Source organism: Podarcis bocagei (assembly GCF_964188305.1).
Source record: "Podarcis bocagei genome assembly, chromosome: 11".
Lineage (NCBI taxonomy): Eukaryota > Metazoa > Chordata > Lepidosauria > Squamata > Lacertidae > Podarcis > Podarcis bocagei.
In genome coordinates, this window is record NC_138136.1 from 56,771,954 (window position 1) to 56,788,678 (window position 16,725).

The 16,725-nt window shown below is 46.1% G+C and overlaps 1 protein-coding gene across 2 annotated transcripts in view; it reads left to right on the forward strand.

Moving 5' to 3' along the window:
• Positions 1–16,725, forward strand: part of ST8SIA5 (ST8 alpha-N-acetyl-neuraminide alpha-2,8-sialyltransferase 5) — a 60,583-nt gene that overhangs the window by 18,648 nt on the left and 25,210 nt on the right. Inside the window, exon 2 of one of the 2 annotated variants that reach the window (XM_081213087.1) lies at positions 4,805–4,912. The exons of the other annotated variant lie outside the window; for it this stretch is intronic. Within the exon in view, the coding sequence (XP_081069213.1) occupies positions 4,805–4,912 (108 nt within the window). The remainder of the gene's footprint in view (positions 1–4,804; positions 4,913–16,725) is intronic. 2 annotated transcript variants of the gene reach the window in all.

Sequence of the window (16,725 nt, forward strand, 5' to 3'; positions counted from 1 at the left end):
GAGGAGAAAAGCAATTCGACGAGAGGAGCCCTTCGAGGGGTTGGACATTATTCCGGCCTGTAATTGCTCCTGACCTGAAGCCCTCTTGGGAGTTCTCCGGGCTGCTGTCAGGAAATCAAGTTTAACAGATGTCAGGTCTCTCTCTATCCCCTGCCCTCCCAGCTCCTTTTGGAGGAAGGCCAGAGGAAGATCAGTCAGACTAATTTGAGGAGTGGAAAGATATGTCTTATGAGGAGCGGCTTAACATGCTTGCCCTTCAGATCACAGCGAGCGAGGGGATCCAATTTAAGCACCCTCGATGCTAAGGGAGTTCAAGTCAGGATGCTGTTATGGACCCGGTGGCTCATTATGTAATACAGCCTTTCCCAACCTGTGGGTCCCCAGATGTTGTTGAACTACAACTCCCATCACCCCTAGCTAGCAAGGCCAGAGCTCAGGGATGATGGGAGTTGTAGTCCAACAACATCTGGGGACCCACAGGTTGAGAACCCTGGGGGGGAAAATTGCCCAACTGGATCAGGCCCATCGTAGGCCAGCATCCTGTTTTCACAGTGGCCATCCGCATGCCTGTGGGGAACTCGCAAGCAAGATTTGTTTTTGTTTCCCCCCTCAAAATTTTATTCATTTTATAACACAAATAAACAATACAAACAGAAAAACAAACAATACAAACAAATTCTTGTCTTATCCTTATTTTTTTTAAACATTATTAGGTGGGCTTCCCCAAGTCCCCCCTATCTGGTTTTCATTTTACCTCATCTTTAGCAGTTCATAATTTCTAACCATTTTTTAAAATCTCGTTTACTATTACCATAAAAGTCTTCACATTTTATCACTTACAATTACAGTGGTACCTCAGGTTACATACGCTTCAGGTTACATGCACTTCAGGTTACATACGCTTCAGGTTACAGACTCCACTAACCCAGAAATAGTGCTTCAGGTTAAGAACTTTGCTTCAGGATGAGAACAGAAATCGTGCTCCAGCGGCGCGGCAGCAGCGGGAGGCCCTATTAGCTAAAGTGGTGCTTCAGGTTAAGAACAGTTTCAGGTTAAGTACGGACCTCCGGAACGAATTAAGTACTTAACCTGAGGTACCACTGTAATACTATTTTAAAATAGGCTACCTTCTACTTCTAACCCTACAGCCTATATCCACTTCCAAAGCTGTTCTAAGATTTAAATATTAACATATTTTTTCAAATATTCCTTAAACTTCTTCCACTGTCCCTTCTCTCTGGTCCCGGAGTCTCCCAGTCAGTTCGGCAAGTTCCATATAGTCCATCATCTTCATCTGCCCTTCTTCGATAGTTGATAATCGCAAGCAGGATTTGAGCAACAAGAGCAGCTCATCCCTCTTGTGGTTTCCAGCAAACTGGTATTTGGAAGCTTCTGGCTATGGAGGCAGATCATAGCTGTCATGACTGGTAGCCATTGATAGACCCCTCCTCCAAGAATTTGGCCAGTCCTCCTTTAAAGCTACCCAAGTTTGTGACCGTCCTCTTGTGGGAGTGAGTTCCACAGTCTAACAATACGCTGCCTGAGTACGAGAGAGAAGCCTCCAGGCTGTGGCTGATGGCGGTGTGGTGCAGCAGGCAAAATCCTGGATTTGGCTGCCAGAGCCAACATCCCAATCTCCTTTCAAGAGAATATCACTATCTCTTAGCTAGAGCTGGGTGATATGTTGGTAAGTCATCTGAAACCTGTGTAGCATTCAGATTGCCATGCCTGTTTCAGACATTTTGAGGTGGCAGTGCACCCCAGTCCTGTCTGGAGGTGGCAGGATTTGAACTGGGACCTTTGGCAGGCAAGGCAAAATGCTCCATCACTGAGCTGTGGTGCTTCCCTAGAGGTGAGTAAGGGGATGGATGGACGCGATAGATGGGAATGAAATTCTCTCTTTTCAAAAAAAGTTTTTATTTGATTTTACAAATAAAGAATTACAACAGTACAAATTACATATCCATATTTAGAGATTTTCCCGAATCTCTGGACTTCCCACCTTCCCCTCCACGGGTCCTATTGTCTACCTTCTCAACTGCATATTATTTCATCATCCATGTTTTGTATCTTTCCATTTTGTCCATAATATTTGCTACATTCCAAGTGTTATTTGAATCCTGCTAATATTTTCATCTCCGGACAGTGGTCTCCTAGATACATTATTAATTTTCCCATTCTTTATTAAAAGTTTTTGTCTTCTTGGTTCCTGAGCTTTCTGGTCAGTTTTGCCATTTTGGCATAATCCAACAGCTTGGTTTGCCATTCCTCTGTGGTAGGGACATTGTCTTCTTTCCATCTCTGGGCTAGTAGCATCTGTGCGGTTCAGGGCCGGATTTAGGTTTGATGAAGCGCTAATCTACTGAAGGTAATGGGGCCCTTTATATGTCCAGCTGTCCTTTGTCAACAACAAATTGTCACTGTTTTTTGCGTTGAATATATGCTACATGGCACCGTATTTTTCACGCCATAAGACGTACCCGACCATAAGACGCACCTAGTTTTTAGAGGAGGAAGACAAGAAAAGCCAGCAAGAGCTGCAGACACGCTCGCTCGGTGCGGCTCTTTAAAGAAAGAGCGGCTCTTGCTGGCTTTTCCGGGAGGTGGGAGAAGGGACTGATGGGCTCCATCCCTCCTCCCTGAAAATCCAGCGCAAACCACGCAGCTATCGCTGAAGCCAGCAGAGCAAGAGGGAGAGCTGCGCAGCGCCTCTTGTTTTGCTGTCTTCCCAGCGAAGCGGGAGAAGGGACGGAAGGGGCTCCGTAAGGGCTCTCTTCCGTTCCTCCTCCCCTTCCGCTGGGAAGCCAGCAGAAGAAGACGCGCTGCACAGCTCTTGCTCTGCTGGCTTCAGTGATAGCTCCGCAGCCTACATTCACTCCATAAGACGCACACAACATTTCCCCTTACTTTTAAGGAAGCTTTTAATGTTTGATGTACAGTGGTGCCCCACAAGACGAATGCCTCGCAAGACGGAAAACTCGCTAGACGAAAGAGTTTTCCGTTTTGGAGGTGCTTCGCAAAATGAATCTCCTATGGGCTTGCTTCGCAAGACGACAATGTCTTGCGAGTTCCTGCTGTGTTTTTTTCCCTTCCCCCCTTTTTCTAAGCCGCTAAGCCGCTTATCAGCTGATCCAATCAGCAGATAAGCCGCTAAAAGCCGCTAATAGCGCTAAGCCGCTTATCAGCTGGTGCGATCAGCAGCTAAGCCGCTAAAAGCCTCTCATAGCGCTAATAGCGCTAAGCCGCTAATCCTTCAATGGGCTTGCTTCGCAAGACGAAAAACACCGCTAGACGAAGAGAATCACAGAACGGATTCTTTTCGTCTTGCAAGGCACCACTGTATTACTGTATTTTAATATTTGGTTGGAAGTCACCCAGAGTGGCTGGGGAAGCCCAGCCAGATGGGTGGGGTATAAATAAAAAATTATTATTATTATTATTATTATTATTATTATTATTATTAATATTATTATTATTAGGAAGAGGAGGAGGAAAAAAGTGCATCTTATGGAACAAAAAATACAGTAGTTCAAAGCGCTTTGCATGCAGTTAACACAAACCATAGTTTAGCTACCATAGGGAGCCTCTTTGAAGGCTGACTGGTGTTGAAACAGTACCTTCAGAGGAGGTTACTGTTAACCGCTAATCAGCAGTTGCAGCAACCTCCATTGAATGTTGACAGGTGTTAATCACCTGATGCCATTATGCTCTTGCTCTGCTGGCTTCAGTGATAGCTCCGCAGCCTACATTCACTCCATAAGACGCACACACATTTCTCCTTACTTTTTAGGAGGAAAAAAGTGTGTCTTATGGAGCGATACTTTATGGACCTAATAGGTATCTAAAGCCATTTGCACATAACAAAATATGTCTTTTATCACATTTATTTTATTTTATTTGTTTTTTATCTTATATTTTGGAAATGTACACCCAGTTTGTTTTCCTTTAAAATTTTTGCCCCCCCCAAGAGAGTGGGGCCCTAAGCTATATCTTGTTTAGCTTATATGTAAATCTGTAAAGCTTGTTTAGCTTATATGTAAATCTGGCACTGGTGCGGCTGTTGTCGCATACATAAAGAGCCTTTTCTGGATGGGAATGAAATTCTGCATGGGTTGGAAAAAGTGGACAGAGAATACTCATGTTGGAATCATAGAGTCAGAAGGGGCCCCAAAGGTCATCCAGTCCAACGCCCTGCAATGCAAGAATCTCAACTAAGGAAGATGCCCGTCAAGCGAAAGGAAGCGCTTTGACTTGGAAAACATTGTTAAGCTGGGTTTTTTAAAAAGCAAATAAACTTATTTAGAGCCTTTGTAGCGTGCTTTTCACCCAAAAAAAGTCTCCCGGAGCGGCTTACATGAAATCAAAACAAGACACCCCCTTCCCACAGGTTTTTTTGATGCCAGCCTCTGCAGTAGCTGTACAGGACACCCCCAAAGAAGAAGCAGACTCCTAGAAAAGTTGCATATCCGGCTGCAAGATGTAGAATTGGGCCACTGGTTGGGATGCCTTGCAAAGCGGGTTAGGCAAATTCAGATGCAGTCTCCCAACCCAAAAAGACCCTGACCTTTCGTAATGATAAAGTTGCCTTCCCCAAGTTGGTGCCCTCCAGATGTTTTGGACTACAGATCGTGGCTGGGGCTTTGCAATCCAGAACATCTGGAGGCCACCAGCTTCGGGAAGGCTGCACTAAACCAACGCGGTTCCTGCCCTTTGCAAAAACGCATTCCGTCCACCGTGTAACGGGCTGGATAGAAACTGAGCCGATGAAATCTGCAAAATACCAATTGCCTCGTTTTTTTGCTAGTGGGCTGCAGTTTAGCTGGCAGAGTGGAGAGGAAATGGCCAATTGGACCGGCAGCCTCAATTTCACGGATGGCGGAGCTCTGAGGAGTGGCGGTGACACTGGCACCAGGTACAATCACACACACCCAGGGCATTGTGGTGGCGGGGTTGACCGTGGTCCCCGGGGAGAGTCGCTTGGCACAGTCGGGGCAGGCCCCACAGCTCAGTGGCAGAGCGCTGCGTCCTTTGCATGCACGAGGCCCCAGTGTTGTGTTCTGAGGCCAAAGGAAAAGGACTGGACCCTGATTAAAATAAGACATGAGGCTTTGACCGGCAAGGCTCTCGGAGGAAGTGCCTACACCACACCCTCACCAGGCCATTTTATTAACAAAAGAACCCTTTACACAGTGCTCGTAAGAACCAATCAGGTTTCCTCTGAGCATTTAAACAAACCCCACGTGCGGACAAAGTTAAAACTACAAACACTAGTTAAGCATGCATACTTTTGGAGTAAATGAATGAAAACCATAAAGGAGCGCATTCAGCAACCCTGGAGGTCATAAACAATCAATACACATGATAAGAAGGATGGCGAGGAAGACAGCGATCATTATCACCTTCATGTGAAACCTGTTTCCTGGCCCTAAGATTAACATCCTAAGATTAACATATCAGAAAAGCTACATCGACGAAACTGCCCACTGTCTTTGAGGACCCAGGACACCTGCCTGTCTAAGTGTGTACGTGACTTGTCAAGAAAGAGGAATGGAACAGGGATGCAGAGGTGTAGATTGATCAAGAATCATATCAAAATAGTTTAAACCTAGTCAACGCAATGCTTTCATTGCTGACACAGATGGCTTACTCTATATTTGTTATAATTTCTCATAGCAATCCCACCTGATCACTACACCCAGGATTTCTGGTAGCAGCACCGGGAAAGCCCCTGCACCCACGGAGAAATCCCAGCAGGTCAGAGCACCAGGGTTAGATGGAGCATTGATCTAGCTAATGGGATGCTGGTGGCCCTGTGGTCTAAACCACTGAGCCTCTTGGGCTTGCCAATCAGAAGGTCGGCGGTTCGAATCACCGCGACAGGGTGAGCTCCCGTTGCTCTGTCCCAGCTCCTCCCAACCTAGCAATTCGAAAGCACGCCAGTGCAAGTAGATAAGTAGGTACTGCTGTGGCGGGAAAGTAAACAGCATTTCCATGTGCTCTGGCTTCTGTCACGGTGTTCTGTTGTGCCAGAAGTGGTTTAGTCCTGCTGGCCACATGACCTGGAAAGCTGTCTGTGGACAAATGCAGGCTCCCTTGGTCTAAAAGCGAGATGAGTGCTGCAACCCCATAGTCGCCTTTGACTGGGGTCCTTTATATTTTTACCTTTTAGATCTAATTCCATGTATGTCATGGACTGGCTAAGAGAAGAGAATAAAGATTGGGGGGGGCAGGACATTCAGCTGCACAAGTGTAAATCCTTGCGCTGATGGGACATGTTAGTTGGTCTGATTGACAGTTAAGTCTACTGCTACGACGGCTACTACAACTAATAATTTGCAAGCCTTTAGCAGTCTTTCCCCAAATTGGTGCCTCCCTCCAGAAGTTTTGGACCACAATGTCCCATCAGCTGATGGTAGAAGTAGTCCAATATAGCTGGCAAGCACCAGGTTTTGGAAGGCGGAGATCCTTCTCGGTAGTGGCACCCGCCCTGTGGAACGCCCTCCCACCAGATGTCAAAGAGAAAAACAACTACCAGACTTTTAGAAGACATCTGAAGGCAGCCCTGTTTAGGGAAGCTTTTAATGTTTCATAGGTTATTGTATTTTAATATTTTTTTGGAAGACGCCCAGAGTGGCTGACGAAACCCAGCCAGATGGGCAGGATATAAATACTAAATTATTACTACTACTATTATTATGAAGGGTGATCCAGAAGGATAGGGACAGAGGATGATGTCTTAATCAATCAATCAATCAATCAACCAACCAACCAACCAACCAACCAGTCAATTAACTTTGCATACTATCCTTCATCCAAAGCTGACAGGATGGTTCATAGCATAATGATACAAAAATTGAAACGTAAAATGCATAATAAAACAAAAGCAGAACAAACCCAGTAACCTCCATCCCACAAACACATTTAAAAGACCGTAGAATGTTAACCAGCCAAACGCCTGGAGATGCTAGGATTTGAACCCAGGGCTACCTGCCCTTGAGCTATGGCCCTCTCTCCCTGCCCAATGCGGTAACAGGAATGCCCTCCAGATTTGTCCAAATGTGCCCCTTGCGCACTGTCAGCTCTGTGCTCCTTTCAAACGGCAGAGTTAGCATCTGAAGCAATGTGACCCTCATGGAAAAGATTAGCGAAAGCTGATCTGGACGCTGCAGTGCATTGTAATGGGCTAGGATGGCTCTCGTGCAGCAGCTACGTGACTCAGGCTGTTATATTTGCAGAACGCATCACTCAGAGCCGCTCCTCCTCCTCTCCTCGTGCTCTCCAAAGGCAGCCGGCACAATCCGTGACCCTTTCCGCTCACATATGGTAACTCCATAAGAGCCCAGTGCTGAACTTACTATTTATTTTAGTTTGCAATTGCAGTTTTTTTTTTAAATCCCACCTTTCATCCAAGGACCTCAGGGTGACTTTCAGGCTCCCCCCAACCTCATTTTTATCCTCAGCACAACCCTGTGAGGTAGGCGAGACTGAGAGGAAGAGAAATTTGAACCTGGCTCTCCCTGGTCCTAATTCAGAACGCCAACCATTATACCACCCTGGCTCTCTTACTCATTTTCACCACCCTATTTTCTTGAAAATAGGTGTGGGGGTAAAGGGACTTTCAGCTATTTTTGACAAAAACAAAACAAAACGGGGGACGGTTCAGGTGGCTGTGACAAGGTTCCTCTGAGCAGCCAGTGGCCGCTGTTAAAATTTCATAGAAGCCCTCTGGGGAAAAGCACATAACATTGTTCCCAGGAGACTTCTGGGAAATTAAAATGGTGGCCAGCCTGACAGTCACCTCTCTGGTCGTAGTGAAACCTGTGTTGGAGAAAGCACCCCCTTCCAACTGAGAGCTTTAGGGCCGGGTGGCGCTGTGGGTTAAACCACAGAGCCTAGGGCTTGCTGATCAGAAGGTTGGCGGTTCGAATCCCTGCTACAGGGTGAGCTCCTGTTGCTTGGTCCCTGCTCCTGCCAACCTAGCAGTTCGAAAGCACATCAAAGTGCAAGTAGATAAATAGGTACCGCTCTGGCGGGAAGGTAAACGGCATTTCTGTGCGCTGCTCTTGTTCGCCAGAAGTGGCTTAGTCATGCTGGCCACATGACCCGGAAGCTATATGCCAGCTCCCTTGGCCAATAAAGCGAGATGAGCACCGCAACCCCAGAGTCGGTCACGACTGGACCTAATGGTCAGGGGTCCCTTTACCTTTACCTTTAAATAAACTTCCTAGTTTGGCTTACTACCTGTGACTTCAAAGGCAGGGCCAGGGATTGTCCAACGGACCTCAAGACATGGCTAGTAGCTGTGTTCAGGTTGGTGGAAGGGCCATTGCTCAGTGGTAGATTGTTTCCTGTACATGCAGAATCCCTGACATCTCAAGGTAGGTCTGGGAATGACCCTCACCTGAAACCTTGGAGAGCTGCTGCCAGACAGTGTAGACAATACTAAGCTAGATGGACCAATCTGTTGAATGGTTTCTTTAAATGTAAAGGTTCATCACTGTTCCACCCGATGCATGTGTCTTTAAGGGGCCAGAGCAAGGGCCAGAGCAAACTAACAAGACCCAGCTTTACAGCTGTGAAACATAGCAGGTGCTGCTGAGTTGTACTGATTAAACTATGTCAGCAATTGGGTAGAGTATATAAGGAGCAGCACCTAGCTCTCCCATTACCCTGGGGGATGGGTTGGTGGTTGGGTCTGGTTTGTTGATGTATTTAGTGTAAATGGAGTTTTTGTTTTTCTTATTAAAACCTTTAAGTTATTTTTGAGTCCCTTTTTAATGCACGGTCTCCCCAGCAAGCTCTCTGCAGCGCTACCATACTGCAAAAAGCCAACACAATCATCATCATCATCATCATCATCATCATCATCATACTTATACCCCACCCATCTGGCTGGGTTTCCCCAGCCACTCTGGGTGGCTCCCAGCAGAGGACTAAAAACAGAATAAAATGTCAAACATTAAAAACTTCCTTAAACAGGGCTGCCTTCAGATGTCTTTTAAAAGTCAGATACAGTGGTACCTCGGGTTATGAACTTAATTCATTCCAGAGGTCCGTTCTTAACCTGAAACCGTTCTTAACCTGAGGTACCACTTTAGCTAATGCGGACTCCTGCTGCCACCGTACCGCCGGAACGCAATTTCTGTTCTCATCCTGAGGTAAAGTTCTTAACCCGAGGTACTACTTCCAGGTTAGCGGAGTCTGTAACCTGAAGTGTTTGCAACCCGAGGTGTTTGTAATCTGAGGTACCACTGTAGTTGTTTATTCCCTTGATATCTGATGGGAGGGTGTTTCACAGGGCGGGTGCCACTACTGAGAAGGCCCTCTGCCTGGTTCCCTGTAACTTCACTTCTTGCAGGGAGGGAACCGCCAGAAGGCCGTCAGAGCTGGACCTCAGTGTCCGGGCTGAACAATGGGGGTGGAGACGCTCCTTCAGGTATACATGGCCAAGGCCGTAATTGGTTTAAGGCAGCTTACTGTCATCCCAAGTTGTGCAAAGCCTCGTCTAAAACGACCATTAAAGGTAAAGGTAAAGGGACCACTGACAGTTAAGTCCAGTCGCGGACGACTCTGGGGTTGCAGCACTCATCTTGCTTTACTGGCCAAGGGAGCTGATGTACAGCTTCTGGGTCATGTGGCCAGCATGACTAAGCCGCTTCTGGCAAACCAGAGCAGCGCACGGAAACGCCGTTTACCTCCCCGCCAGAGCGGTACCTATTTATCTACTTGCACTTCATGCTTTCGAACTGCTAGGTTGGCAGGAGCAGGGACCGAGCAACAGGAGCTCACCCCATTGCAGGGATTTGAACCGCCGACCTTCAGATTGGCAAGCCCTAGGCTCTGTGGTTTAACCCACAGCACCACCTGCATCCCTAAAACGACCAGTAGGGTTGACGTTTTTCTTGCTTGGTCGTGGAACTCTTTGGGGATCTAAAGAGAGCGGAGGGTGGGCCCAAGGACCCAGAGATTACACGGACATTAAGGTGGTTTATGGTTGGTGGAAGGAACCTGAGTGAGAGACAGGGAAGGGGAGACCTCCCAGGATGAGAGATTTGGAGAAGAAAGGAAAGCTCCCAGCTGAGAGCTTGGAGGGTCCACCACTTTCTGTGGGTAGCAAAGGTTGAGAGCTACCTTTGAATGAAGACTCTGTGTTTTCTTTCCTCTTTCTTTCTCTGCTTTTTTTAATATTTAGATTACAGTGGTACCTCGGGTTACATATGCTTCAGATTACAGACTCTGCTAACCCAGAAATACTACCTCGGGTTAAAACTTTGCTTCAGGATGAGAACAGAAATCGTGCTCTGGCAGCACGGCGGCAGCGGGAGGCCCCATTAGCTAAAGTGGTGCTTCAGTTTAAGAACAGTTTCAGGTTAAGAACAGACCTCTGGAACGCATTAAGTGCGTAACCAGAGGTAGCACTGTAGTTTCTTTTCTCTTACTGGACCATGAAAAAGGCTTTAATAAAACCTTAGGAAAATAAAATAAAATAAAGAGAGCAGAGGGGGAGGAAAATACCCAGAGAGAGTTCGAGGACCTAGATTGCTTCATCACTGCCCTGTCTCCTCTCATGACAAATCGGACACCAGAACATAAGCAACAGGGAAGGACTAGGTTGGTGGTCCTTGCTGACCTCAAGACATTTGATCCTCGAGGGTAATCTTCCTCCCTCTTTGCAAACCTGAGTCACCTTCAGCTTCATTCTGCAGTGAAACCGTAGTCCTGGGCGTACGGGGGTCATGAGTTGCTAGTGATTAGAAGGATCCAAAGCATGCTATTTAGCAAGGTGACTTTGCTCCGATGTTACAGCCGCCAGCTGCAGCGCTCGGAAGTTGTGACCTTGTGCTGTCGCTTGGGAGACGGTGCTTCGCTTTCCCCTTGTTCACCATACTGTTTTCCAGTGGCAGTGCATTGTATCTTGCGATGTAACGACCCTCTCTTTCGCCCAAAGGTTCCCAGAGCAGCCTGCGGCAATTAAAACAGCAATAAACAATCAAAATCACATTCTCAGTGTGGGGTCACCAACATCCTAACGCCCACAGCAGCAACGCAGTGTGTAAAAACCAGTAACCATTCTGATAGTTTGGGTTTTGTTGTTTCCTTTGCTAACTGCTGGTCTTCCAGATGTTGCCAGCCTCCCCCCAGCCTGCATGATGGGAGTTGTAGTCTAACAACATCTGGAAGGCCACAACCACCCCGGTCTCTTTGAATGGACTGCTGCTGCTTGTTTTAACTTGCTGTGCTATTTTGTATGCTCAGATAGTGCTCTCATTGTTTCTGACTGTTTTCTTAGCCACCCTGGGAACATAAATAAGGGAGGAATATTAGAAAGCAATTTTCAAAGGAGCATGAAAACGGCCTGTAGTTGGCAATGAAAAGGCATTGGATTTGGCACCGGGTGAATTTTGGATGAGGAATGTTTGAAAGAACTTGGCATGTTCCCCTCCCCCAAATAATCTTTATTAGTTTTTCAATTAGATACTCCACATACACATATTGTAATACATTTTACCTTTATACTTGCTCTTCAGAGCTAACTTCCCTCCTTCCTTCTTCTGGTTTTTTATATCACATATAATTTTATTGCATTATCTTCTTCCATTTTATATATTGTTATTCATTTTCCATATTTTGTCCATAGTGTATCCATAAATAAATAAGTCCTCATGTTTATACAATTCTTGTTGTCTGTCTGTACAGTGGTACCTCGGGTTACATACACTTCAGGTTACATATGCTTCAGGTTACAGACTCCACTAACCCAGAAATAGTACCTCAGGTTAAGAACTTTGCTTCAAGATGAGAACAGAAATTGTGCTCCAGCGGCACAGCGGCAGCGGGAGGCCCCATTAGCTAAAGTGGTGCTTCAGGTTAAGAACAGACCTCTGGAACGAATTAAGTACTTAACCCGAGGTACCACTGGAGGTACCACTGTATTCATTTACCACTACTGTTAGTTATATTGGTTTCCTTATACATTTTGATTCTTATTATTTTCATTATCCATCACTTATCTTAATCTTTACCGTTATGAGGTTTGTTTCCAATTCTACTGGTTTTACTATTTCATCTTATCTTTCCTATATACAGTGGTACCTCAGGTTACAGACGCTTCAGGTTACAGACTCTGCTAACCCAGAAATAGTACCTCGGGTTAAGAACTTTGCTTCAGGATGAGAATAGAAAATGCGCCGCGGTGGCAGCAGGAGGCCCCATTAGCTAAAGTGGTACCTCAGGTTAAGAACAGTTTCAGGTTAAGAACGGACCTCCGGAACGAATTAAGTTCTTAACCAGAGGTACCACTGTACAACATTTTTTTTTTGAGAGCTTGGCATGTTTAGCGTGGAGAAGAGATGGGCCGTAACTCAAGGGCAGAACAGCTGTTTTGCATGCTGAAGGTCCCAAGTTGAGTCCCCACCATCTTCAGAGACCCCTGCCTGGAGACCTGTTGCCAGTTAGTGAAGACGGAATTGATCTAGGTGGGCCAGTAGGTCTGATTCAGTATAAGGCAGCTCCTTGCTATTGGCATCCATCTATCTTCAGAGACAATGGAGTTCACCTCTGGGGGTGAAGTCAAACTGTTGCATTAGCAGCACCAAAGTGACCTCCCTGGGGTGTAAGCTTGGGCAGTATGTCTGGAGGTCCTGGGCTGCCCAGAAGACAAGACCCGCCCTCTTGGCCTCGCTGCAGTGGCCCAAAGGAAGCAGAGCGATACGTTTTGGCACCAGCTGGGATGCAGGAGTTGCCGGAAGGAGACATAAAAGGCACCATCCAACTGCCTTAGGGACTCCACTCCGGATCTATGTAGCGTTTACTCCTTCTTTTTTTAACATAATTTTTATTGAGTATTCCATATTACATTTCACTTTTATTGCATAAACCCATAACTTACAGTATTGCTCAGAAAGAGCATCGACCTCCTTCCCTCCCTCTTTCTGACTTCCACATATCTTTATCAAATCCTTCGCATCTCTACAACCACTTCTTTACCTTATATTAACTTTTAACATTCACCCTCTTATATGTAAATTAGCTCCTTAATTTCACATTACCAAACATTTCATGTTAAAGCTGCAAACGTTTTCAGATGTTTACAATTTTCTTTCAAATAAATTATAAATTTGCTCCAGTCCTTTTGAAACAATTCATCGTGCCGATTTCGTATCTTTCCCATCAACTTTGCTAATTCCACGTATTCTACCATCTTTATCTGCCAGTCTTCCAGGGTGGGGAGTTCTTGTTGCTTCCATCTTTGGGCCAGAAGAATTCTTGTGGCCATTGTGGCATACATAAACAAATTTCCTTTTTTTAAAAAAAAAAATTCCTCGCCAATTAATCCCAATAGAAATGCCTCTGGTTTTTTACTAAAATTATATTTAAATACCTTTTTTAATTCATTGTATATAATATCCCAGAAGGCCTTCACCCTGGTACAGGACCACCACATATGGAGAATGTTCCCTTCCTTCTCCTTGCATTTCCAACAAAGTTTATCATGAGACCTGTACATTTTGGCAAGTTTACTCGGTGTGATGTACCAACGATAAATCATCTTCATTAAATTCTCTTTAAGTGCCACCCATGCTGTAAATTTGATTGTTTTATTCCACATTTTTCCCCACCTCTTGAAATCGGTGTAGGGTTTACTTCTTAGCCTTTTCTTCTCCTGAAGATATCATGCAAGGGCGCATAGAGTTAGAATCAGTACAGTGGTGCCCCGCAAGATGAATGCCTCGCAAGATGGAAAACTCGCTAGACGAAAGTGTTTTCCGTTTTGGAGGTGCTTCGCAAAACGAATTTCCTATGGGCTTGCTTCACAAGACGACAATGTCTTGCGAGTTCTTGCTGTTTTTCCCCCTTCCCCCTTTTTCTAAGCCGCTAAGCCGCTTATCAGCTGATCCAATCAGTAGATAAGCCGATAAAAGCCACTAATAGCGCTAATCCGCTAATCCGTCAATGGGCTTGCTTCGCAAGATGAAAAAACCGCTAGACGAAGAGAATCACAGAACGGATTCTTTTCCTCTTGCGAGGCACCACTGTATTTTCCTTCTCCTAAATGGGCTACGTTCCCAGATTGACAAGCCCCATCGGCCCCTCACTACCCTCCACAACACATGCAGAAACTGCCTTCTTGACCATTGGACCCACTATTGGTCTCATCAGCTCAATCTACCAGAACCTGTCTTCGTATTTTTTTTAATATACATTTTTATTGATTTTTTTAACATATCAGTTCCAACAATCATACAACATATCTTCACTTCTTATACAGTATTTTGACTTCCGTCAACACCTCTGATGATTTTCCGTTCTTTATCGCTTATTCTACATTTCTTAATTTCCTATTACCTTTAATTATCCTTAACTAATAATTCTTTTCATAGTCTTTCTTGTAATATTTCAAATAATCCACCTTACAAAACTTCTTGCAGTGATCTGTTCATCACAATTATTTTTCAAAGAGTTCATATATTTACTCCAGTCTTCTAAGAATCTCTGGTCCCGCAGGTTTCGAAGCCTTCCTGTTAATTTATCTAATTCTGCATAGCCCACAAAGCCTGTCTTTGTATGCAGGAAAAGTCCCCAACTCACCAAGGGTTTGAGACTGGCTGGCTACTCTCACCTGGTTTAGCCAGCCAGTCAAAACTGTTTCCGGGGTGTGGCTGCTGTTGCATGCTGAGCCACAGGTGAGTGCTGAGTGCAGGGTGGGCACCAAAGGTGGACAGGTGACCCCAGAAGGAGCATGACATGCCCCCCACCAGAAGTACTACCCCTTCCCCAAGACCCCATATCCCTAAGGCAAGAGCATGCAACTTGGGCAATCGATCCTGAAATGGACTCTGTGCCCAGTAGCCTGGTTTCATATTGGTGAAGGAGGTTGATGATGATGAAGAAGAAGAACTAGAAGAAGAAGAGGAGGAGTTTGGACTTGATATCCTGCCTTTCACTCCCCTTAAGGAGTCTCAAAGCAGCTAACAATCACCTTTCCCTTCCTCCTCCACAACAAACAATCTGTAAGGTGAGTGGGGCTGAGAGACTTCAGAGAAGTGTGACTAGCCCAAGGTCACTCAGCAGCTGCATGTGGAGGAGCGGGGAAGCGAACCCGGTTCACCAGACTACGAGTCCACTTCTCTTAACCACTGCACCACGCTGGCTCTCAAGACAAGCTGGATGAACTTACTTCCTCCCTGTTCCCCGTTTGTGCTATTCAGCTGCTGCCAGCCCAGCTGCGTGCAATTGCACCAGGCAGAGTGGGAGTTAATAGACACGCCCACCAGGGAGAGCGGATGGACAGAAGCACAGCAGAGCTCTTCCAGGTGGGGAACTCCCAACACGCTGCCTTTGGAAAGAGGCCTTTCTGCACATCTGCAAGCGACTATAATCAGCTGCAGAGGAAGGAGGGGGCTGGGAGAGGATGCAAAGTGAAGTCCGGTGGAAAGGAGGCTTTTAGAGCAACGTGCTACTCTGAAAACTGGAGTTAATGGAACTGACATGAGATCTGAATATAGCACAGGATTCACAGAAGTGCTTAGATTGGATGGATGGTCTCCCAGGTGGCAATTTCAGCCTCAAAGCAGTTTTATCCAACGTGTTACGGCCCTGCCAGATGTTAACCAAGGTGTGGTGGGAAACTTGCCCACGGTCTGTTTATTTTCCTACATTGAGGTGAATCTTTAAATGCCACCCTGCACCTTACAGTCCGAGGCTGGTGTGCAGAAAAAGAAGAACATACAGAAACTTGATAAAAACTGTACCAACTTAAAATGGCCACAGTGTAAAAGACTGGTGCCATAGAACAACAGTACAACAGGAGGGGAAACCATCAAATTCACCCAAACTTTCCTGCACTCAACTTTGGGAAGATGGAACAAACTTGTTTTCTCCTGCTCTGGAGCATAGGACTCAAACCAATCAATTCAAGTTACAAGAAGGACAATTACAAATAAACATCAGGAAGGACATTCTGACAGTAAGAGCTATTTGACATTGGAATGGACTTGCTTGGGAAGTGGCGAACTCTTCTTCATTGGAAGTTTTTGAGCAGAGGTTGGATGGCCATCAGTCATAGATGCTTTAGTTGAGATTCCAGTTTTGTGGTTGGTTGGACTAGATGACCCTGGGTGTCCCTTCCAACTCTATAATTCTATGATTCTATGAATACATAGGGACGCGGGTGGCGCTGTGGGTAAAACCTCAGTGCCTAGGACTTGCCAATCGTATGGTCGGCGGTTCGAATCCCCGCGGTGGGGTGAGCTCCCGTCTTTCGGTCCCAGCTCCTGCCCACCTAGCAGTTCAAAAGCACCCCTAAGTGCAAGTAGATAAATAGGGACCGCTTTATAGCGGGAAGGTAAACGGCGTTTCCGTGTGCTGCGCTGGTGCTGGCTCGCCAGAGCAGCTTCGTCACGCTGGCCACGTGACCCGGAAGTGTCTTTGGACAGTGCTGGCTCCCGGCCTCTTAAGTGAGATGAGCGCACAACCCTAGAGTCAGACACGACTGGCCCGTACGGGCAGTGGTACCTTTACCTTTACCTTTACCTTTACCTTTATGAATACATTACTGGTGGCTAGCGTCCATTGGGATTGGTGGAACAGAAGCCAGGGAGATCCTTCTAGGCAGAATCCTCCTGAACCACCTTGGTTGAGTAGGACACAGTGCTTGAGGCAGTTTATCTGTAATCAGTGATAAGAGAGGAGCGCCTGGGTGGAATACATCCCAGAGGGGCTTTG